At 44.5% G+C, this 23,361-nt stretch overlaps 1 protein-coding gene across 3 annotated transcripts in view; it reads right to left on the reverse strand.

Moving 5' to 3' along the window:
* LOC142099299 (complement factor H-related protein 1-like) overlaps nt 1-23,361 on the reverse strand; it is a 213,356-nt gene that overhangs the window by 157,540 nt on the left and 32,455 nt on the right. For 2 of the 3 annotated variants that reach the window (XM_075182621.1, XM_075182619.1), the window contains exons 4-5: nt 14,198-14,371; nt 783-962 (exon numbers count right to left, since the gene is read on the reverse strand). In XM_075182621.1, coding sequence (XP_075038722.1) covers nt 783-962; nt 14,198-14,371 — 354 coding nt within the window. The remainder of the gene's footprint in view (nt 1-782; nt 963-14,197; nt 14,372-23,361) is intronic. The other variant, XM_075182620.1, reaches the window with a different exon arrangement.

Here is a 23,361-nt window from a genome sequence, read left to right on the forward strand (position 1 = left end):
ATTTTACAGATTGTGAAACCCATGTTAGGAAGCTTTGAAGCCTATTTAACATTATTCGGATGTTTTCCTTGTTATGTGTCATCTGTCATTGCAGCCCTGACAGATGGCTTAACAAGACAATTTACTATAAAAGTCACGTCAGGACAGAGCATCTGATAGGAGACTGTCTCAGTGATGACTCATTTCTAATGCAGACTCAAGGTTCTGACCCGGAGTCTTTACTGGAAGCACATGTGCAGTTGCCAGTTGTGTTAAACAGCAGGAGCAGGCAGCAAGGCTGTCGGAGAGGGATCCAAAGATCCCTTTTCTGCGATGCTTTCTCCATAAAATTGAATGTCTGATGCCATTTTCAGAAAGCGTTAGCCATCGACGTCAAGCTCCGAAGAGCTAAGCTTTCAGAGCTTGATAAATGTAACAATTGAAAATGATGGCGACTAGGGTATAATGCGATACTTTGCCTAATGCAGGAGATATCGCTGATATCTACTGCGTTATGCATCTTTTAATTTTTTTTCATATTTAAAAATGCTAAACAATGCAAAAACATTTTTTTCCGTTTGATTTAAGGCTTGACAAATAGTCCCCTATATCTTAAAAACATTGATAGCACTTTAGAAATGTAAAATCCAGCCTTTAATACCACAGTATATATTCCATATACAGGATATCTTAAAGTTGTGCAGCCAGGTTCATTGAATACACTGGAAGTAGTATATTTCAATGTTTTTTAGAATTAAACCAATTAATACATTTAAAAAGTATGTCTGATTGATATTACTTACTTCTGCACACTGGTATATCCTTCCATTGTGCATTCTCACAAATCGCTTCTGGTATTTTAAATTGATCCAGAGAATAACCAGAATTACACTGATATAGTGCCTTTTCACCGGATGCATATATATTTTTCTTTCTTATGAGATTGGCATTATCCACTTTTGGAGCAGGTCCACAAGATGTAGCTTAAAGTAAAAATAAGAAAAACATTGCATAAATGTTTCCGATTTTCACATTCTTTTGTACATCATTTTTTTTGCTTTAAATGCACTATTAAATGTTATAAGTTAAATCAATATATTCAGGGCAGCTCAACAAAGCCACAGGACAGGTGTGATTCTCCCATTGAATACTCAATGAACAAATCAGGAAGGGGTTTTATATTTTTAAAAAAAAAAAAAAAATAAGTTAAACTGTGCAACAGCAATTTGACATAATTTGCCTATTGGCCTGGAGCATGAAGGGCACATCGGGGGAATACAATGTATACTATAAAATGTCTGCTCTTCCTATATAAGGCATTGTGCTGCTATGAAGTTAGTGGTTCATTTAATGTAAAGATAAAAACAATTGCAGTCTGCTCCTTATATGTGTTATTATTGCCCTCAGTTTAGTCTGATTATATGTTTCAAACAGTTCATTTATTAACCAGTGTGTGGATAAAGTGTTCTTAATATATCAGATAAAAAAGGAAAACAAACAAGTAAAAAATAAACCTCTTCTAGTGAGTAAGCATACAATGGATTCCTGCTCCATGGCAAGCGTCAATTCATACTAAATAGTTTTTACTCCACTTTCCTTGTTAGGCTCAGTTACTGTAGACATCCGAGCCCATTAAATCATATGTGTTGCACCAAGTAGCTGTGGCGCACTGTTAAAAGGATGTGGCCATAAGGGATCTGTCCAGCCACCAGCCCCCTCCCCTTCCCCCAAATAGGATGCCGGATTGTAAATAGAAAAATATTTGGTACAATCTTCTTCACTTTAGATGCAGTCATTCCTGGAATGCAGGAAACTTGATATTTCTAAAAATTTTAAACTGAGTGCAAGCATTTTTCAACTATGTAATACCGTATGTTAAAAAGAGTCCATATTTACAGATATAGAGCCTGATTCATTAATGAAAGCTAAGCAAAAGTAAGTATATAAGGCAAAACCATGTTGCACTGGAGGGGGAGGTAAATTTAAAATGTGATGGTAGATTTATAGTTTGGGAAGGGCATGTCCTAGATCAACTTTAAATTTCGGTGTACAAATAATGTCACTCACCGGACGGTTAGTGCCTCTGGTTTGGGACATGGGTTTCTCTCTCTCTCTTACCGGCGCCTGTTCGCCATCTTGACCAAGGATTGCGCATGTGCAGAAACCACGGACTGTTAAAACCTTGCTCATATTCTCATTAGTCAATCAATCACCTCTCACTACTTAAGGCACCTGTTACTCTATTACCGTTGCCTGTTCTTTGGTTCTCATTCCCTGGTGACTCCGAGGTGTTTCTGGTTTCTACTCGTGCTCTCTGTTTGCTGTGGAACATACCTGCGCCTGGACAAGCCTTCTCTCCATATCGTGGTACAACTTGCCAGCCGCAGACCACTCCACGCTACCTTGTTACATACCTGCACCTGGACAACCCTTCTCTCCATATCGTGGTACAACTTGCCAGTCGCAGACAACTCCACGCTACTTTGTTACATACCTGCAACTGGACAAGCCGTCTCTCCATATCAGTGGTACAACTTGCTAGTCGCAGACCACTCTACGCTACCTGATAACATACCTGCACCTGGACAAGTCGTCTCTCCATATCAGTGGTACAACTTGCTACTCGCAGACCACTCTACGCTACCTGGTAACATACCTGCACCTGGATAAGTCATCTCTCCATATCAGTGGTACAACTTGCTAGCCGCAGACCACTTCACGCTACCTTATAACATACCTGCACCCGGACAAGTCTTCTCTCCATATCAGTGGTACAACTTGCTAGCTGCAGACCACTTCACGCTACCTTGTAACATACCTGCATTTGGACAAGTCTTCTCTCCATATTAGTGGTACAACTTGCTAGCTGCAGACCACTTCACGCTACCTTGTAACATACCGGCACCCGGACAAGTCTTCTCTCCATATCAGTGGTACAACTTGCTAGCCGCAGACCACTTCACGCTATCTAGTATTCTACCAGCATCTGCACAAGTCTTTACATCTACCAGCGGGAACATATGTCAGGAGCAGCTTACCCTACTATGTTGCATGGTACCTGTTATTAGGACTAAAGCCTATAGTGCCTCTGAAGTATAGCTGCGAGTCGCTGACTCTCCTGCTTCATTATTGATTGGTCCTTCCATAGACTTTATCCAGTTGTCATATGTTGGTCTGCTGTATGCTACCTGTGTGCTAATGCCTTTGGAACTTTCTCCTCCTTTTATTACTGCTCATCAGTCTACCGTGTTACCATTGTTTCCATTGTTCAGAGACTCTGCATTTATATCATTGGCATTCTCTTTCCTATTCAGTTATACCGTTTTGTATATTCACCACACTTCCCAGAGGGCCGTGACCTGCACAGTGGCCGCCGCTAAAACCATACTCCCTTGCGAGAGTTCCTGGAGAAGACCAGCCACTGTGTTAGACTCCGTGCCTCTGGTAAAGTGAAATTCCACCTGGTGAATTCTGGGTAAAACTCCTAGTGCCCGTGACAGTAAGAACAGGCCATGACAAACCCAGGATCGGAACCAACAGCTTAGGACATGTTGCAGCACCTGGTTACTCGGATTGAACAACAAGATGTTCGTCAGCAACAATTATTTCAATGTTTCCAGTCTCTAGTTTCTCGGGGAGATCCTGTGCAAAATGTATCCTCTACTGTTAATCCTCCAGTGTCTTCGCTCCCAGTGCCATCCCAGGCGTCTACTGCTTCTACTCTACACCTGCCTACTCCTTCAAAATTAGATGGTGACCCGAATGCTTGTAGGGGCTTTCTCATTTAGTGCTCCATTCATTTTGAGTTTCAACCTCAAAATTTCCCTACTCATTGCTCTAAAGTGGCCTATCTAATTTCTTTGTTTTCTGGACAGGCTCTGGCATGGGCCTCCCCTCTGTGGGAAAGAGATGATCCTCTATTGGAGGATAGTGCCATATTTATTTTTACTTTCCGAAGAATTTTTGATGAAACTGGTCGTGTTATATCTGCTGCTTCTAGCATTCTTCGATTACGCCAAGGATCTCGTTCCGTAGCACAGTTTGTAATCCAATTCCGCACACTTGCCTCTGAACTCCAATGGAACAATGAGGCATTGATAGCTGCCTTCTGGCAGGGTCTTGCTGACAAAATTAAAGACGTACTGGCCTCACAAGAGTTACCTTCTTCTTTGGATGCTTTGATATCTGTGTGTAACCGAGTGGACATGAGATTCCAAGAAAGAAATTCTGAAAGGGAGTCTTTATCTAAAATACCTGTCCGCTTGGCATCCCGATTTCATCATTCCTCACCACCAATAGAACCCATGGCGGTGGGACATTCTAGATTGACTCTAGAGGAGAAGGAACGATGATTAAAGATTAAACTCTGTATCTATTGTGCTGATCCTAATCATACCCTGAACTTTTGTCCTAAAAAGTCGGGAAAACGCCAGGCCCTAACCTGTTTTGGAGAGGTAAGGGTGGGGTCCCTGGAATCCTCTCCATGTCATATGGATTCTAAAACTTGTTTGTTTGCTGTTACTATTTCTACTTCCACTAGGTCTTTTACAACTCAAGCACTTCTGGACTCTGGAGCCGCTGGAAGTTTTATTTCAAGTTCTCTAGTGTGTCAGTGGTCCTTACCAGTGACTCCTTTAAAAACAGCTATTGCCGTCACGGCCATAGATGGTTCACGAATTATCAATGGAATTATTGCTTAACATACTATTCCTTTAACCCTTCAAATCGGGGTCTTACAGCAAGAGCAAATTTCTTTTTTGATTCTCCCTGCTACCACTAGTCCTATTGTACTTGGCCTTCCGTGGCTTCAACTCCATTCTCCACAAATTGATTGGAACATTCCGTAAGTTATTTCCTGGGGTCCAGCTTGTTATCATAGATGTCTGACTCAAGTTGTTACTGAGAAAATAAATAAATCCTCTATAGCACCTTGTTTGCCTGGTCTTCCTCCACAGTATGCTTCATTTGCTGATGTATTTGATAAAGCCCAGTCAGAATGTCTTCCGCCTCATCGGGCTTGAGATTGTCCAATAGACTTACAACCTGGTAAGAATCCTCCAAGGGGTCGTGTTTACCCTCTCTCGTTACCAGAGACTCAAGTGATGTCCGAGTATGTCAAGGAAAATCTCCATCGTGGGTTTATTCGGCCGTCCATTTCCCCCGCTGGAGCGGGTTTCTTTTTCGTTAAGAAGAAGGATGGGTCATTAAGGCCTTGTATAGATTATCGAGGTCTCAATGCCATAACCATCAAAAATCGTTACCCTATTCCGTTAATTACTGAACTTTTTGACCGCATCAAGGGAGCTTGGATATTCAACAAGCTGGATCTTCGTGGTGCTTACAACTTAATTCGGATTAAGGCCGGAGATGAATGAAAGACAGCTTTTAACACCAGGGATGGACACTATGAACATCTTGTCATGCCATTTGGGTTATGTAACGCCCCAGCTGTCTTCCAGGGATTTGTGAATGAGATTTTCCGGGACTTGTTATATGTTTGTGTCGTTGTCTACCTAGACGACATATCAATATTTTCTCAAGATATTTCATCTCATCGACAGCACGTGGCAGAGTTCTTTCTAGACTTCGGAGAAATTTACTATTTTGTAAGTTGGAGAAATGTTCCTTTGAATTATCCCAGATTCCTTTCTTAGGATATATTGTGTCTGGTGTAGGTCTAGAAATGGATCCGGAGAAAGTGAATGCAGTCTTACATTGGCCCCAGCCAACTACACTCAGAGCTATTCAACGCTTTTTAGGATTTGCTAACTATTATCGATGTTTCATTCAAGGATTTTTTTCCATTGTCTCTTCTATAGTGGCTCTTACCCATAAGGGTGCTAATACCAAGCAATGGCCTCCTGAGGCCCTTCAAGCATTTCAGTTCCTCAAGAAGGCGTTCTCAACTGCTCCTATTCTTCGACAACCTGATGTGACTCTTCCATTCTTCCTGAAGGTGGATGCCTCTAATGTTGGACTAGGGGCCATTCTATCTCAGAGATCGGTACAAAAGAAATTCCATCCTTGTGCTTTTTATTCTCGAAGTCTAGTACCTGCTGAGAAGAATTATATTATTGGGGATAAGGAGCTATTGGCCATTAAAGTGGCTTTGGAGGAATGGAGATACCTGCTGGAGGGTGCTTGTCACCCCATGACTATATTTACTGACCACAAAAATCTTCTCTATCTGCAGTCAGCTCAATGTAGATAGACAAGCAAGATGGTCACTTTTTTTCTCTCGTTTTTATTTAAATATAACCTTCAAACCTGCTTCCAAGAATAAAAAAGCGAATGCATTGTCTCGGGCGGTTGCTCCTTCCTCCGATATTGAAGATTGTTTTGATCGTCCTATACTTGATCCTAAATGTGTGAGTTTAGCTGTTTCTTCCACCAATGTTCTACCATTTGGAAAAACCTTTGCGCCACCACTTCTTCGAAAGAAGATTCCGTCATGGTATCATTCCTCTCATTTTGCTGGACATTCTGGAGTACGAAAAACATTAGCGATTCTCTCTCGGAGTTACTGGTGGCCATCTATTAGGAAAGATGTCAAGGAGTTTGTGGCCGCTTGTGATGTTTGTTCCCAATTTAAGTCTTCCCGTAGAACACCGGCGGGATTACTTCAACCACTACCTATTCCTTCCAAACCATGGACCCATATAAGTATGGATTTTGTTACTGATCTTCCTCTCAGCAAAAAATGTAATACCATTTGGGTGGTAGTCGATAGATTCTCTAAGATGGCTCATTTCGTCCCTTTGATAGGGTTACCTTCTTCCTCTACATTGGCTGATCATTTTATCAAAGAAATATTTCGACTTCATGGATGTCCGTCTGAAATTGTTTCGGATAGAGGAGTACAGTTTGTCTCCAGATTTTGGCTAGCCCTTTGCAAGACCTTAGGTATTCGATTGTCATTATCATCCTCATACCATCCTCAATCGAATGGACAGACCGAGAGAGTCAACCAAGACCTAGGGACTTTCATTAGAATTTTTTCTTCAGCCAATCAGGACAATTGGGTAGACTTGCTTCCATGGGCTGAATTTGCCCATAATAACATGTATCATGAATCATCTTCTAAAACACCATTCTTTGGTGTATACGGTCACCATCCGTCTCTCCCAGAATTTCCTTGCCTCCCTCCCACCCAAGTTCCTGCTGTTAATGTATTATGTCAAAAGTTTAAATCCATTTGGGCTCAGGTTAAATCCTCTCTGAAGAAAGCATCGTCGAGATATAAATTCTTTGCCGATAAAAAGAGGCGAGTGTCACTCATCGGACTGTGAGTGCTACTTCCCGTGTGTTTAGGAACCGTGGCCGTCCACCATCCTGAGGGTCTGCGCATGTGCAGCCCTTTCAAACCTTCTGTTCATGTTCCTTTTAGTTAATTGGCTGATCAGGCAACACTCCCTATTTAAAGCACCTGTGGTCAATACCTCGTTGCCTGATCTTGGAGTCTCATTCCCCATGAGCCTCTGAAGGTGTTCCTGTGTTTCCTCGTGTGTTCAGCTCCTGCTGATTCCTGTTGTTCGTTGTGGTTTCCAGACCACTTCATCTCCCCTGTGTTTCATCGTGACTGCACCAGCTATTCCTATCCGCTGCCTCTGTGCTACTTCAGTTTGCAGTCCACTTCAACTCTCCTGTGTTTCATCGTGACTGCACCAGCTGATTCCTATCCGCTGCCTCCGTGTATCTACAGTATCCTGCTCACCTCTACTCTCCCGTGTTTTATCGTGACTGCACCAGCTGATTCCTATCCGCTGCCTCTGTGTATCTACAGTATCCTGCTCACTTTAACTCTCCCGTGTTTCATCGTGACTGCACCAGCTGATTCCTATCCGCTGCCTCCGTGTATCTACAGTATCCTGCTCACCTCAACTCTCCCGTGTTTCATCGTGACTGCTCCAGCTGATTCCTATCCGCTGCCTCCGGGTATCTGCAGTTCCCTGCTCATCGCAACCCTCCAGTACTCCTCGTGTCTGCAGCCAGCTGATCCGCTCTCCGTGCTTCTACAGTGTCTCCGCTCGTGTCAACTCGCCTGTCTGCATTGGATCAACGCTCCGCTGCTTTCATCTCGTCTAGACCATCTCTACTCTTCAGTGTTCTCCAGGTGTCCAGTTCTATATACTACTGCTTCCTGAGTATTTGTTTCCATCCCTGCTGGTCTACCTACCTGTGCACTGCACCTACTTGATTACCGCTTCCACCCTTCTGGGACTTCGTATCCTGCCGGCCTCCAGCCGTTCAGGTATCTCTGCACTTCTGTCGGACAGCCTGCTCTCCTGAACCACGGTATGCATACTTCTCATTGACTGTGCTGGTGTATTGCATATCTTGCTGGACTGAGTTGTTCTCCTCTGGAGTTTACTATCCGCTGAGACTATCGCCATCATTTGACTGTGTTACCTTTTGCCTGGATAGTTCTTGTGACTTTGTATTATTGTGCAGTGCTGTTCAGTCATTACTATATTGTGCATATCATCGTGGGATCAAGTTCAGTGTGCCCGTGTATACTCTGCATTGCATTTCTCTCCCCGTGCTCCTCCTCACATATATATTCAGTGGTACAACTTGTTAGAGGCAGACCACTGTTCCCTGTTTCTTGAGTCACCTGTTTCCAGTATCATTTCACATAGCAGTGGTACAACTTGGTAACGCAGACCACTGGCTTCCCGGATACCTCCTCCCGGATTCCATTCCTTCACCTAGACAGCGGTACAACTTGCTAAACGCAGACCGCTGACTCTCATCACCTCTTCGTTACTTCTGGACATTTCTCCTCACTATAGCAGTGGTACAACTTGCTATCCGCAGACCACTGACTACCCTCACGTTTCCCTTGTCCATTCAGTTCCTCGTGTACTATTACTACATATTACCAGTGCTGCTAGTCATAGACTTTCCACGAGCATTCTCTACCATCTGCTGTCTCCTATTCCGTGATCACCCCGCTACCAGAGTACCATATTACCACCTATACTGCTCTGGTAAGTCCATCATCTGGTGATCCCTGGGTAAAGACTCCTAGTGCCCGTGACAGCGAGCAATTCCAGCACTCAAATTAGGAGATCGTGTATGGCTCTCTACCAACAATATTCGCCTGAAGGTTCCTTCTATGAAGTTTGCTCCACGTTTTATTGGTCCATATAAAATCATTCAGGTGATAAATCCTGTTTGTTTTAAGCTGTTATTGCCTAAGAACCTTTGTATCACCAACTCTTTCCACGTTTCATTACTCAAGCCTCTTACCATCAACCGATTCTCTGTTTCTTCTTCAGCACCTCGCCCAGTTCAAGTCCAACAAGAGGAGGAGTTTGAGATTACTCATATACTTGATTCTAAAATTTCTAGAGGAGTTCTTCGTTTTTTGGTGCATTGGAAAGGCTTTGGTCCGGAGGAGCGCTCTTGGATCCGTGCGGATGACCTTAATGCTCCAGCACTTCTAAAAAAGGTTTATACCAAATATCCGGGCAAACCCGGTTCCAAGTGTTCTGTGCCCACCTTTAAAAGGGGGGGTACTGTCACTCACCGGACGGTTAGTGCCTCTGATTTGGGACATGGGTCTCTCTCTCTCTTACCGGCGCCTGTTCGGCGCCGCGGCCGTCCGCCATCTTAACCAAGGATTCCGCATGTGCAGAAACCACAGACTGTTAAAACCTTGCTCATAATCTCATTGGTCAATCAATCACCTCTCACTACTTAAGGCACCTGTTACTCTATTACCGTTGCCTGTTCTTTGGTTCTCATTCCCTGGGGATTTCGAGGTGTTTCCAGTTTCTACTCGTGCTCTCTGTTTGCTGTGGAACATACCTGCACCTGGACAAGCCTTCTCTCCATATCGTGGTACAACTTGCCAGCCGCAGACCACTCCACGCTACCTTGTTACATACCTGCACCTGGACAACTCTTCTCTCCATATCGTGGTACAACTTGCTAGTCGCAGACCACTCCACGCTACTTTGTTACATACCTGCAACTGGACAAGCCATCTCTCCATATCAGTGTTACAACTTGCTAGCCGCAGACCACTTCACGCTACCTTATAACATACCTACATTCGGACAAGTCTTCTCTCCATATCAGTGGTACAACTTGCTAGCCGCAGACCACTTCACGCTACCTTGTAACATACCGGCACCCAAACAAGTCTTCTCTCCATATCAGTGGTACAACTTGCTAGCCGCAGACCACTTCACGCTATCTAGTATTCTACCAGCATCTGCACAAGTCTTTACATCTACCAGCGAGAACATATGTCAGGAGCAGCTTACCCTACTATGTTGCATGGTACCTGTTATTAGGACTAAAGCCTATAGTGCCTCTGAAGTATAGCTGCGAGTCGCTGACTCTCCTGCTGCATTATTGATTGGTCCTTCCATAGACTTTATCCAGTTGTCATATGTTGGTCTGCTGTATGCTACCTGTGTGCTAATGCACTTTGGAACTTTCTCCACCTTTTATTACTGCTCATCAGTCTACCGTGTTACCATTGTTTCCATTGTTCAGAGACTCTGCATTTATATCATTGACATTCTCTTTCCTATTCAGTTATACAGTTTTGTATATTCACCACACTTCCCAGAGGGCCGCGACCTGCACAGTGGCCGCCGCTAAAACCATACTCCCTTGCGGGAGTTCCTGGAGAAGACCAGCCACTGTGTTAGACTCCGCGCCTCTGGTAAAGTGAAATTCTACCTGGTGAATTCTGGGTTAAACTCCTAGTGCCCGTGACAAATAAGCTATAAAGTATTTGTGTGCTACATGATAAAACAGCTAGTATTTTCCCTATGTGCAAAATGATAAACTAATTTGCACCCCTTGCCTTGCAACATGATTATGTCCAGAAAACATGAGTAAGAAAGCTTACTCAAATTTTTGCTTAACTTGCATAATGAATCAGTCCCATAAATAATGCTTACAAATGAATGCTAAAATCCCATGCCCACAGATTATCCTTTTTTCTCAGAAATTAAGTGATTTAAACATGTTTTGCCAACTTGAATAAATTGACAACTTAGAAACAACATTTTACAGCCAACATAAAAAGAATGAATACAATGATCTAATATTTCCATATTTCGATACTAGAAAATTAAAGATCAATTTACAATATTGCTGTGGTTGCCAACTTGTAGTAAAACGAGCCAGCCACTTCCCTAAAAATCACAGACTACAAACTTTTTATGTAATTATTTATGTATTGATTTTAACATTTTTTGAGGTTCATTGGTCATCAATACATAAAAATTACATATATTTTTTTATATCTGCAATGTGTGCTGTTAGTAATAATATGGGAAGAAGTTGAGTACAGAGAAAAAAATATACTGAGCATGCACATACCTTTCATTCCACATTCTAAGTTAAATTAATAGAGGAAGAGGAAGAGATACATTTTACCACAGTGATAAAGCCGGTGGAAGTTATTTCTGTAGTATATAGAATTCGCCTCTAGCCTCAGCCGTTGTCATGGCGAGGTAAAATTGATAACTTGCGGTGAAAATATATTTATTAATTAGATAAAAAACATTAGTATTCGCCACGCCTTGACAAATAGACCAGTATAAGAGGAGGCATTATTTTGGGAGAGATCTGGAATTAACTGGTTGTTTGTGAGGCAATGCCAAGAAACAAGATCCACCTTCTCCAGCTCACAGCCAATCAAATGTTGACCTCTCCATCCTGGAACATTTTCACACACATTTTCAAACTTCTCCGAGTGGATAGTTGTCAATAATTGTGATTGACAATTAAAGCAATGAACATATACAATCCATTTAATAATTTCGAAGCAATGATCGTATACAATACATTTAATAATATGGGCATGTTGTAAAAATCATTTGTTTTTTAAAATCAACTAGAAATGTTAATCTTGTTTAAAAAAAACACTCAGTGAATGCTGCATTAATCTTAAAATGATTTTAGTTTTAAATTCTGAAATGAATGCTTACATAACCTTTCACATTCGATTTTGAGGGTCCAACTAAAATGATCAAACATCTTTAGAGGAAATGTGAAGCATTTATTTACCTGTGATACATAGTTTAAATAAACAAATAAACTAAAATTACAGCATAGCAAACTACAATGGTCTAGACTGAGAAAGGAATTTAATTTCATGCCACATGGCGTAACAGAGGCAGAAGTGAAGAGCAAGCGCATGAGGATGTTGAAACTAGTTAGAACTAGAGATAAGAAAAATTGCTGTAAAATTTCACACAAATCCGAGTTTTGCAGTGGGACAGAATATTTTGTTTGAGGTGAGAATTCCAGCTACACAATCTTTGAGTTCTATTCTTTTCTGCAAAATAGAGTGCTGTAATTGTAAATTTTCATTCTGCATTATGTGGAATTTATAGTCTATACCTTGAGCTGGGACTACAGTGTAAATTTATTCTGTTAAGTGTTGTGTTTGGGGTAAAACAAATGAAAACTTTGGGCAAAATAATAATGATAGGGCAAAAGGGGAATTTCAGGTGAAATGAAAATGGTCGGGGGATCCTGTGTACTCTTTGTTCTACCTCACTTTTGCTTTCTGTACCCCCCAATATGCCTTTGAAAAACTTCAATAAAAATACTTGATGAAAAAAAAAATGATACACAATGAGTTAAGTATTCAGTGAAATAGTTTTGAAGATTTAATTCATCTCAATTCCTTCTTCTTTTAGTATATTTGCATCATGTTCCTAGGTGGTGTAGCTTGGAAGGCTCCCTTACTTATAAACAATGAATGTACATAGTTATAAAGATTCTTTATAATTTTGATAAAACAAGAGTTTGCATCGATCAGCCACAGCATTAAAATCACCTGCCTAATATTGTGTCTGTCCCCCTTGTACCGCCAATCCCACTCTGACCTGACTCAGGCATGGACTCCACAAGACCTCTGAAGGTGTCCTATGGTATATGGTACTAAGACATTAGCAGCAGATCCTTGTAAGTCCTGCAAGTTGCAAGGTGGATGCCTCCATTTCTCTGACTTGATTTTTCAGCACATCCCACAGATGTTCGATCGGATTCAGATCTTAGGAATTTGGAGGCCAAGTCAACACCTTGAACTCTTTGGCATGTTCCTCACTCCACCCTTGAACAATATTTGTGGTGTGGCAGGGCGTATTATCCTGTTGAAAGAGGCCACTGCCATCATATATATCATTGCCATGAAGCGGTGTATTTGGTCTGCAACAATGTTTAGGTAGGTAGTAGGTGTCAAAGTAACAAACATAAATGCCAGGACCCAAGGATTCCAACCAAAACATTGCCCAGAGCATCACACTGCCTTTGCTGGCTTGTCTTCTTTCCATAGTGCATCCTATTGCCAACTCTTCCCCTGGTAAACAACGCACACACACCTGGCTATCCCCATGATGTAAAAGAAAATGTGATTCATCAGGCCAGGCCACCTTCTTCCATTGCTCCATGGTCCAGTTCTGGTACTAACGTGCCCATTGTAGGCACTTTTGGTGGTGGACATGAGTCAGCATGGACAGTCTGACCAGTCTGTCGCTATGCAGCCCCATACACACTGTGTGTTCTGACACCCTTCTATTATAGCTAGCATTAACTTTTTCAGCAATTTGTGCTATAGTAACTCCTCTCTGAGATTGGACCAGACAGGTTAGCCTTCACTCCCTACGCGCATGACTAAGTCTTGGGTACCCGTGATCTTGGTTCACCATTTGTCCTTCCTTGGATGACTTTTGGTAGTTACTAACCATTGCATACTGGGAACACACCACAAGACCTGTCATTTTGGAGATGCTCTGACCAAGTCATATAGCCTTCAAAATGTGGCCCTTGTCACAGTCACTCAGATCCCTTTGCTTGTCCATTTTTCCTGCTTCTAAGACATCAACTTCATGAACTGACTGTTCGCTTGCTGTCTAAAATATCCCACTGCTTGACAGGAGCCATTGAACAAGTTAATCAATGTTATTTAATACACTTGTCTGTGGTTTTCATGTTGTGGTTAATGGGTGTACAGGTGAGAAATATTACAGTGGTCCATCACAGGAAAATTATGGAAGTTACCTATTTTTAGTTTATGCTACTTTATAAATCCACTTAAGAGTATTTAATATACAGGCATTTCATGTATATTGATATAATTTGTCTATCAAGAAATACAATTTACATAATAGTATACATTTAAAAACACTGAACTTTGTGTGTACAAATTGCATTTTCTACATTGTATGAAATAAGTACTTACTGACACAAGTTGGAGTATTCCCCCATTTTCCTTCTATGCATTCAGCTGAGCTGCCTCCAGCAAAAGTGAAGCCATATGTACACTGATAGTTTGCATTTTCACCATGCTTGAAGTCTGTCTTTTCCCCTTGAATAACTGCATTTTCAACAGTAGGAGCATTTCCACATGAATTTCCTGAATAAATAAAGAATAATTTTTACACACAGGTCTTATGAAACCTTTAGAAATATATTTGGAATTACAGTAATTGGGCCTAGTGGATTAATTTCTATTAATTGTGACCACTTTAAGATTGTCAATATGTTATTATTCTTCACACCAATTCAGGTTATTGAACTTGGGGGAACAGGGAATGAAGGTAACATAATATTTACATACCTCCCAACATTTGGGTAGACAGCATCAAGACAGGAGCATGGCCACAACATGGCTTGGGCTTAGTCATGACATGATGGCGGTGTGGCCACACACTGAGGGCATGCCTAGTGCTTTTGAAGTGTTAACCTGCCCCATTCTCTCCTACCCCCCAGGACACCATTTACTTATTTAGATTTGTGATTTGAGTCACAGTCATGTTAAAAGATGATCTATCCTAGTTTCCTTTTCTTGCATATTGTCACGATCTGCATCCTGCAGCTCCTGTCTGCCAGGTACTTTGTTGGACCTTTGTATGTATTTGTATTCTGCCTGTAATACCACTGTCCACCAAAGGGGCCACTGTGGTACTTAGACTGCTCTTACCTGCCAGAGCTGCTTTGTTATTGCTGGAAGCTTAAACACCTGCCCCTGGCCTATATAAGCCTGCCTGTCACAAGCAACCTTTGCCAGATCATCTGTTGCATTTACCTGTGTTTATGTTCCTGTTTCCTGGCTCCTGTTTGCTACCTGTTCTCTGAAGTCTCCAGCACATCTATCCGCAGATCATCACAGCCACTGTGTCTACTCCATTATCCTGTGGTAACGCTCTGCAGATTATTGCTACATGTTCTCTGAATCTCCAGCACATCTATCCGCAGATTATCACAGCCACTGTGTCTACTCCACTATCCTGAGGTAATGCTCTGCATATTATTGCTATCTGTTCTCTCAATCTTGATTTTGTTTTGTTCCCTTGATCTTGTCTTCTCCTACCTATATAATCTCTCCGACTTCTCCATCTCTCCCTTTCCTCTATCCGACCACCATCTCCTCTCCTTCTCTCTCTCCTCTTCTCCTGCTCCCCTCCCCCTGCCCAAACCTACTCTATCCATACGCAACCTCGATGCTCTTGACCCTGCCTCTCTATCCTCCTCTCTCGATACCCTCCTTTCTCCCCTTTCCTCCCAGGCCTGCCCCAACCAGGTGGTCTCCCTCTACAATCACACCCTCACCTCCGCTCTGGACGCGGTCGCCCCTGCCCACTCCGTCCACCCCCGCTGCTCCAAACCCCAACCCTGGCACTCCAAATTTACCCGCTTCCTCCAAAAATGCTCCCGTTCCGCCGAACGTCACTGGAGAAAATCCCGCTCCCTGGCTGACTTCCTCCACTTTAAATTCATCCTTTCATCCTACAGTTCTGCCCTCTCACTCGCTAAACAATCTTTCTTTAAATCCCTCATCTCTTCCCAGTCCTCTAACCCCCGCCGCCTCTTTGCCACCTTCAGCACTCTCCTGGCCCCCTCCCCTCCCCCCACCCCCTCCTCCCTGACTGCCTCTGATTTCGCCTCCTTCTTCTCCTCTAAAATCGAGGCCATCCGACTTGAAATCTCCTCCTCCACTCTCTCTTCCACCCCTCCCACTCTTCTGTCCTCCCCCCCCAACCACCTTCCCCTCCACTCCTTCCGTCCCACCACCGGCGAGGAAGTCCACTCTCTCATTTTATCCTCCCCCCCACTACCTGCCCCCTGGATCCCATCCCCTCCCACCTTCTTCGCTCCCTTTCCCCCACCACCTGCTCCCACCTCGCTCACCTCTTTAATCTCTCCCTCTCCACTGGCATCTTCCCCTCCTCCTTCAAACATGCTCTCGTATCCCCCATTCTTAAGAAACCTAATCTCGACCCCACTTCTCTCTCGAACTATCGCCCCATATCTCTTCTCCCTTTTGCCTCCAAAATTCTCGAGAGGCTCGTCTGCAGCCGTCTCACCTCCTACCTTTCTGAATACTCCCTCCTTGATCCTCTGCAGTCTGGTTTCCGCCCCCTCCACTCCACTGAAACTGCCCTGGCTAAAGTCACCAATGACCTCCTCTCTGCAAAAGCCAGGGGCCACTTCTCCCTTCTCATCCTCCTTGACCTCTCTGCAGCCTTTGACACCGTTGACCACCCCCTCCTCCTTCACACCCTCCAGTCTTTCGGCCTCTCCGGCCCAGTCCTGTCCTGGTTCACCTCTTACCTTACTCACCGTTCCTTCTCTGTCATCACCTCTGGGTCTCTCTCCCCCCCATCCATCCTTCCAGTCGGGGTCCCTCAGGGCTCTGTTCTGGGACCCTTACTCTTCTCTCTATACACCTGCTCCCTGGGTGAACTCATCAGCTCCTTCGGCTTCAGCTACCACCTTTACGCTGACGACACTATACCTCTCCTCTCCTGATCTCTCTCCCTCCCTCCTCTCTAGGGTGTCCGCCTGCCTCTCTGCCATCTCCTCCTGGATGTCCTCTCGATTCCTCAAACTTAACCTTGCCAAAACTGAGCTCATAGTTTTTCCTCCCTCTCATACCCCATCCCCTTCTGACCTCTCCATCACTGTCGACAACACCTCTATCTCCCCTGTCCCCTAACTTCGCTGCCTAACTTCCTCGACTCCTCTCTCTCCTTTGGCCCCCACATCCTCTCTCTTGCTAAATCCTGCCGCTTCCAGCTGCGCAACATCGCTCGCATCCGGCCCTTTCTCTGCCAAGATGCCACCAAATGCCTTATCCACTCTCTGATCATCTCCCGCCTGGACTACTGCAACCTCCTCCTCACTGGCCTCCCCCACTCTCATCTCGATCCCCTTCGATCCGTCCTTAACGCTGCAGCTAGGCTTATTTTCCTCTCTCGCCGCTCCTCTTTTGTTTCCCCCCTCTACCTAGCCCTTCACTGGCTCCCATTCCCCTTCAGAATCCTCTTTAAGCTCCTCACACTCACCTACAAGGCCCTCGCCAACTCCACTGCGCCCTACATCTCCACCCTCCTCTCTATTCATGCTCCATCCCGCCCTCTCCGTTCTGCCTCTGACCGTCGCCTCTCTTCCCCCCTTATAACCTCCTCCCACTCGCGTATCCAAGACTTCGCCCGCGCTGCCCCCCTCCACTGGAACAAGCTCCCTCCCTCCATCAGAACTTCCCCTAATCTGTCCAGCTTCAAACGGGCCCTAAAAACCCACCTTTTTCTTAAAGCCTTTCTGTCTCCCACTTAACTTCCTACCTTATCTTCTGCCTCTGTCCCCCTACTCTCCCTCTCTCCCCTGCGTCTCTCTGTCTGTACACCCCTCCCCTTAGATTGTACGCTCCTCTGAGCAGGGCCATCTCTCCTCCTGTTTCCACCACTTCTAACTCTGCTCTCCAGCTACTTAGCCCTCCTCCTCGAGGGTCCTCCACCCCACGTCCACTCTCGCTCCCTCCTCCCCCCTGGGGGTCTCCCTGTCTTCCGCGCCCTCCTTCTTGGGCCCTGTCATTTGCGGATCCTCACTCCCCCTTCCCCGCCCTCTCTAGCTGTGCATTGAGCGTACTGAGTTGCTTTGTTTACTGTACTGTGCTGTCTCCCATTGTATTGTGATTTTGTTTGTCTCTGTACGGCGCTGCGGATGCCTTGTGGCGCCTTATAAATAAATATTAATAATAATAATAATAATAATAATCTTCAGTGCCTTGCTCAGCAGACCGCCGCACCTTGTGTGCCATCTAAACTACTTTGTGGTAAAGTCCTGCTGACCATCGCATTCTGCAGCTGTTATCCATTGTGTTCTTTAGCTATTTCTGCCATACCCTACCGTACTGCAACCTGAAACCTGTGTAACCGGTGTTAATAAAAACCACTTCAATTCACTACGCTCTCTCTGTGGTTCTTATTGGGAATCCTGACACATATGACAGCAGTTTTTTTTAAAAGTGAATCTGCATATAAGTAGACCACTGTTGTCTACTTAAAGCGGACCTATCACCTACACAATACTTTACATTAAACAGATATCCATACCTCCCAACTTTTCTGTGGATAAAATTAGAACACATATTAAAGGGGGCTTGGCCACATCACTATTAGGTCACGATTGAGGTGTGACCACACACATATTTTCAATTATAGTTATATAGTTGCTTGTATACTCACCTTTTAAATATCTACATAAAGTAGATTACCTTCTGGACAGCTATGAACATTACTGTGAGAATAAAGCCATATGGTGGCAGGAGCATGCTCAGTGTGTTCCTGAGAAACATCTTGTGACATCATCTTGTGACAAACTGCCTGCTTTTACTTTATCTCAAAGTACATTGGCTCTGAATGATCATATGAGCTTAGCATCATAGGAATGTCTTCCCAAACCAACAGCTCATTTAAATAATGCTTAAAGCATTTATAGTGGATTTCCTTCAATTGGTATATGTGTTATATATAGTATAATGTTATAGGCTTTTACACAAGTTATACTATTAATGTTAGATTTTTAAAACTGCACGACCAGGACACTTCAAAAACACCCTGTAATATTTTCTCATACATTTTGAACATGCAATGAAAATATACTGGAAATGTTACCTTGTATTTACATTCTCTTAAGCTGCAGTGTCTGGTATCTTTCTTTTTAATTCTGTCAAGATGATTGTTTAAGGATAACTCGATTTACAGTAAAATTAAATTTTTACCCAATATCATCCCCTCTACCTGAAGTGTAGGGGTTTCATTATGTGGGCCCCTGCAGTTCTTTGGAAGGTGAATTCATCACCCACACTAGTATTACAATGTTTATTGTCCAGGTGTTAACAACCAGGAGCAGGTGAGGCTGAAACAGCAGATAATAATAACAATGACTATTTGTTGGGAACCCCTCCAGCCGGCACAACACAACCCGGAGTCTACTCTGCCACTCAGGTGTTCACTGGAGCCCCTGATGGTGGGGACAGACTGGGCTGCAGACTGACAGAGGGTCGTGAAGTGTGTACCGGCTGGGGAGAACATAGGTAAGCGGAGTGGAATCCAAGCATAGGTCAGGGGCCGGCAGCAGACAACAGTACCAATATACAAGCTGAGGTCAGGGGTCACGATAGACAGGGAGGTCGGTATTCAAGCCAGAGGTCAGGGTCACGAGATTCACAAGCAAAGTCCAAATCCAAGCCAAGGATCATACACGGCTAAACAACAGCAAGTCCAATAGACAGGAACAAGGCAGAGAGCAGGTTTAGCAGACTGGATACAGAAACTATAACCGGCAATGAGGCAGCAGAAGTGACGTCCCGGTAGTCATGGTGACGGCCGGGACGCTGGGGCAGACAGAAAGCGAGCAGCGGCGGCTGCGAGTACCGCCGTGGCTCGTGACATTACCCCCTCCTTGAGGAGGGTTTAAGGAACCCCGACATCCAGGTTTCTTTGGAAATTTTTTGAAGAATTCCTTCAGCTGTTTAGGAGCATGGAGTTGTCTCCGCGGAATCCAAGACCGTTCTTCTAACCCACGATTCCTCCACTGCACTAAGAAGTGCACCTGCCCTTGCACTTTTTTAGAATCCAGGATTTTCTGAGCAACGTATCTCTGTGACTTGCTTGAAGACTGGCCTTGAGTTGGATATAGTACTGGCTTCAATAGAGAACAATGAAATGTGTTGGGGATTCTCAATGAGCCCGGAATTTTTAGCCTAAATGCGACAGAATTCACCTGCTTAATGATAAGCAATGGACCGATGAACTTAGGGCCCAACTTCTTGTAAGGCTGTCTGAGCTTAATGTTTTTTGAAGACAGCCACACTTTCTGGCCCACCTTGAGGGAGCAGATGGTACGGTGGCGGTCCGATTTTTATTTTTGCGACAAATGAAACTTGTCTCAAAGATGACTGTACTTTCCTCCAGATAAGTCTGAGATCCCTTGCAGTGGAGCAGATCTCCTGGACACCAACTGACTTGAGTGAATACAAGAGTTAGATCTGGGGTGAAAACCATAATTGCAAAAAAACGGAGAGGTCTTGGTAGATGAGTGACAGGCATTATTACAGGCAAATTCCGCCATGGGTAACAAGGAAGACCAGTTATCATGGAAATCCGATGTGTAGCATCGTAAAAACTTCTCTAAGGACTGGTTAACCCTTTCAGTTTGCCCATTTGACTGAGGGTGGTATGGGGATGACAAACTGACCTTGATTCCGAGAAGGGTACAGAAGGATTTCCAGAATTGTGCTATGAACTGAGAACCCCGATCAGAGACGATGTCAGTAGGGAGTCCATGGAGCCGGAAAATATGTTGAATGAATAAGACAGCCAAATCCCGAGCAGTAGGCAGTCTGGTTAATGGAATGAAATGTGACATTTTGCTGAACCGGTCTACCACGACCCAAATGGTATTGTGTCCTGCAGAAGGTGGTAGATCAACTATAAAGTCCATGGACAAGTGTGTCCATGGTTTTGCAGGATGGCCAAAGGAACTAACTGACCTACTGGACGGATCCTGGGGACTTTGTTTCTGGCACAAACCTCACATGAGAGGACATGACTCTTGATGTCAGCAGACAAGGAAGGCAACCAGACCGTACGGGAAAGGATTTCCAGCATCTTGTGAATTCCAGGGTGTCCAGCAGACCTACAGTTATGCGCCTCTGCAAGAACTGCCTTCCTTAAATGGACTGGAACAAAGAGACATCGCTCCGGAGTAGTATCAGGGGCTAATCTCTGGAATCTCTGAAGTGTGATACTCATATCTTGGGTTAACCCAGCATGGATTACGGAAGGAGGAATAATAGGCTCTGGGTTTGTGACTGGAACGTGGTGTGCCAAAAAACTTCTGGACAGAGCATCTGCCCGGACATTTTTGGAACCTGGTCTGTAGGTGATCAGGAAATTAAACCGGGTAAATAATAACGACCAACGGGCCTGTCTGGGATTTAAACGTTTGGCAGATTGTATATATTGCAAGTTCTTGTGGTCGGTAATGACAGAGATCTGATGTGATGCACCCTCCAACCAATGCCGCCACTCCTCGAAGGCCCATTTGATTGCCAATAGTTCTCTATTACCGACATCATAGTTGACTTCTGCTGAAGAGAACTGACGAGAGAAATAGGCACATGGGTGTAGACGATTAGTATGAGGATCCTTCTGCGATAGGATGGCACCAGCACCGACGTCCGAGGCATCGACCTCAAGAACAAATGTCTTAGCTGGATCCGGGTGTCTAAGGACCTGAGCGGAGACAAAGCCCTTTTTCAGGCTTTTGAATGAGGCTACTGCTTGTAGCGACCAATTAGTTGGATCCATTCCTTTACGGGTCAGGGCGACAATGGGAGCCACAATGTCAGCAAAGCCGTGAATGAATCTTCTATAATAGTTGGAGAAGCCCAGGAACCTCTGCATCGCCTTAAGATTGTTTGGTTGCACCCAAACCAAAATAGCCTGAACCTTAGTTGAATCCATGGAGAATCCCTCAGAAGAGATTACGTAACCTAAAAAGGATACCTTCTGCACCTCGAACTCACAATTTTCAAGCTTGACGTAAAGGTGGTTCTCTCGCATTTTTCGTAGAACTTGTTTGACGTGACTCTGATGTGCGGACAAAGATCTGGAATAGATGAGGATATCATCTAAATAGACGACCACGAAACAACCAAGGAAGTCCCGAAGAACTTCATTGATCAAGTCCTGGAACACTGGAGGTACATTGCTAAGGCCAAACGGCATGACTAGATATTCGTAGTGGCCAGAGTGCGTATTAAATGCCGTCTTCCTCTCATCTCCTAACATCGGAATTCCAGCAGCAGATTGGGCATCCCCGATGTCAAGGAAGTTGCCTGCAGCTCCACTATCAATGAAGGCCGACAGGTCAACAGAACGAGCACTGAACGTGAGCTGTGCAGGATTCAATACAGCATTTTTCGGGGAGACAATTTGCAGACCTAGGTGAACTTTCCCCTCATTCCCTAGGCATGCTCTTTTACCGGCTTATTTGGGCAGGAGTGGGAGAAGTGGCCTTTAGTGCCACAATAGAGACATAGACCTTCTGATCGTCTCCTGTCTCTTTCCTCAGGAGAGAGACGATACACTCCTAATTGCATAGGCTCCTCATCATCTGTGAAAACAGGAATTAAAGCAGATGGAGGAGAAGGTGCCTCCTTTTTAGATTTTCGCTCTTTAATTCTCCTGTCAATTTTAATGGAGAGGTGCATCAGATCTTCCAGTGAGGTAGGAGACGGATATTGCACCAAGGAGTCTTTAATCTGTTCCGACAGACCTAGACGAAACTGACTGCACAAGGCAGGGTCATTCCATCCACTGTCAGGTGACCATCTACGAAATTCAGCGCAGTATTCCTCTGCCGACCGCCGGCCTTGTTTCAAGGCCCGTAGATGAGCTTCAGCTGAGGCCATTCGATCCGGGTCATCATACAGTAGACCTAATGCCTCGAAGAAAGCGTCTACTGACTGCATGGCAGGACTGGTCTGCGGCAAGGAAAAGGCCCAGAACTGAGGGTCACCCTGTAGGAGGGAAATGATAATCCCGACTCTTTGTTGCTCTGAACCGGAGGAGCGGGGTCTCAAACGGAAATAGAGATTGCAGCTCTCCCTGAAATTCCGGAACAGGGATCTATTTCCAGAGAACCGATCTGGCAAATTCATCTTAGGTTCACAGGTGGAACTCGGAGTGGGTTGTGAGGTTTTCGCAGCTTCTTCTTGAACGGACAAACGCTCAGACAATCCCTGGATCATTTGGTACAGGGACTCCACATGGCCCGCTAGAGCTTGCGCCGGAGACCGTGAAGTTCCGCTTCCATCCATCCGGAACATCTGTTTAAGGCCAGTCATAGTGTTAGGAACCCCTCCAGCCGGCACAACACAACCCGGAGTCTACTCTGTCAGTCAGGTGTTCACTGGAGCCCCTAATGGTGGGGACAGACTGGGCTGCAGACTGACAGAGGGTCGTGAAGTGTGTACCGGCTGGGGAGAACCCAGGCAAGCGGAGTGGAATCCAAGCAGAGGTCAGGGGCCGGCAGCAGACAACAGTACCAATA

Source organism: Mixophyes fleayi, chromosome 8 (genome assembly GCF_038048845.1).
Source record: "Mixophyes fleayi isolate aMixFle1 chromosome 8, aMixFle1.hap1, whole genome shotgun sequence".
Classification (NCBI taxonomy): domain Eukaryota; kingdom Metazoa; phylum Chordata; class Amphibia; order Anura; family Limnodynastidae; genus Mixophyes; species Mixophyes fleayi.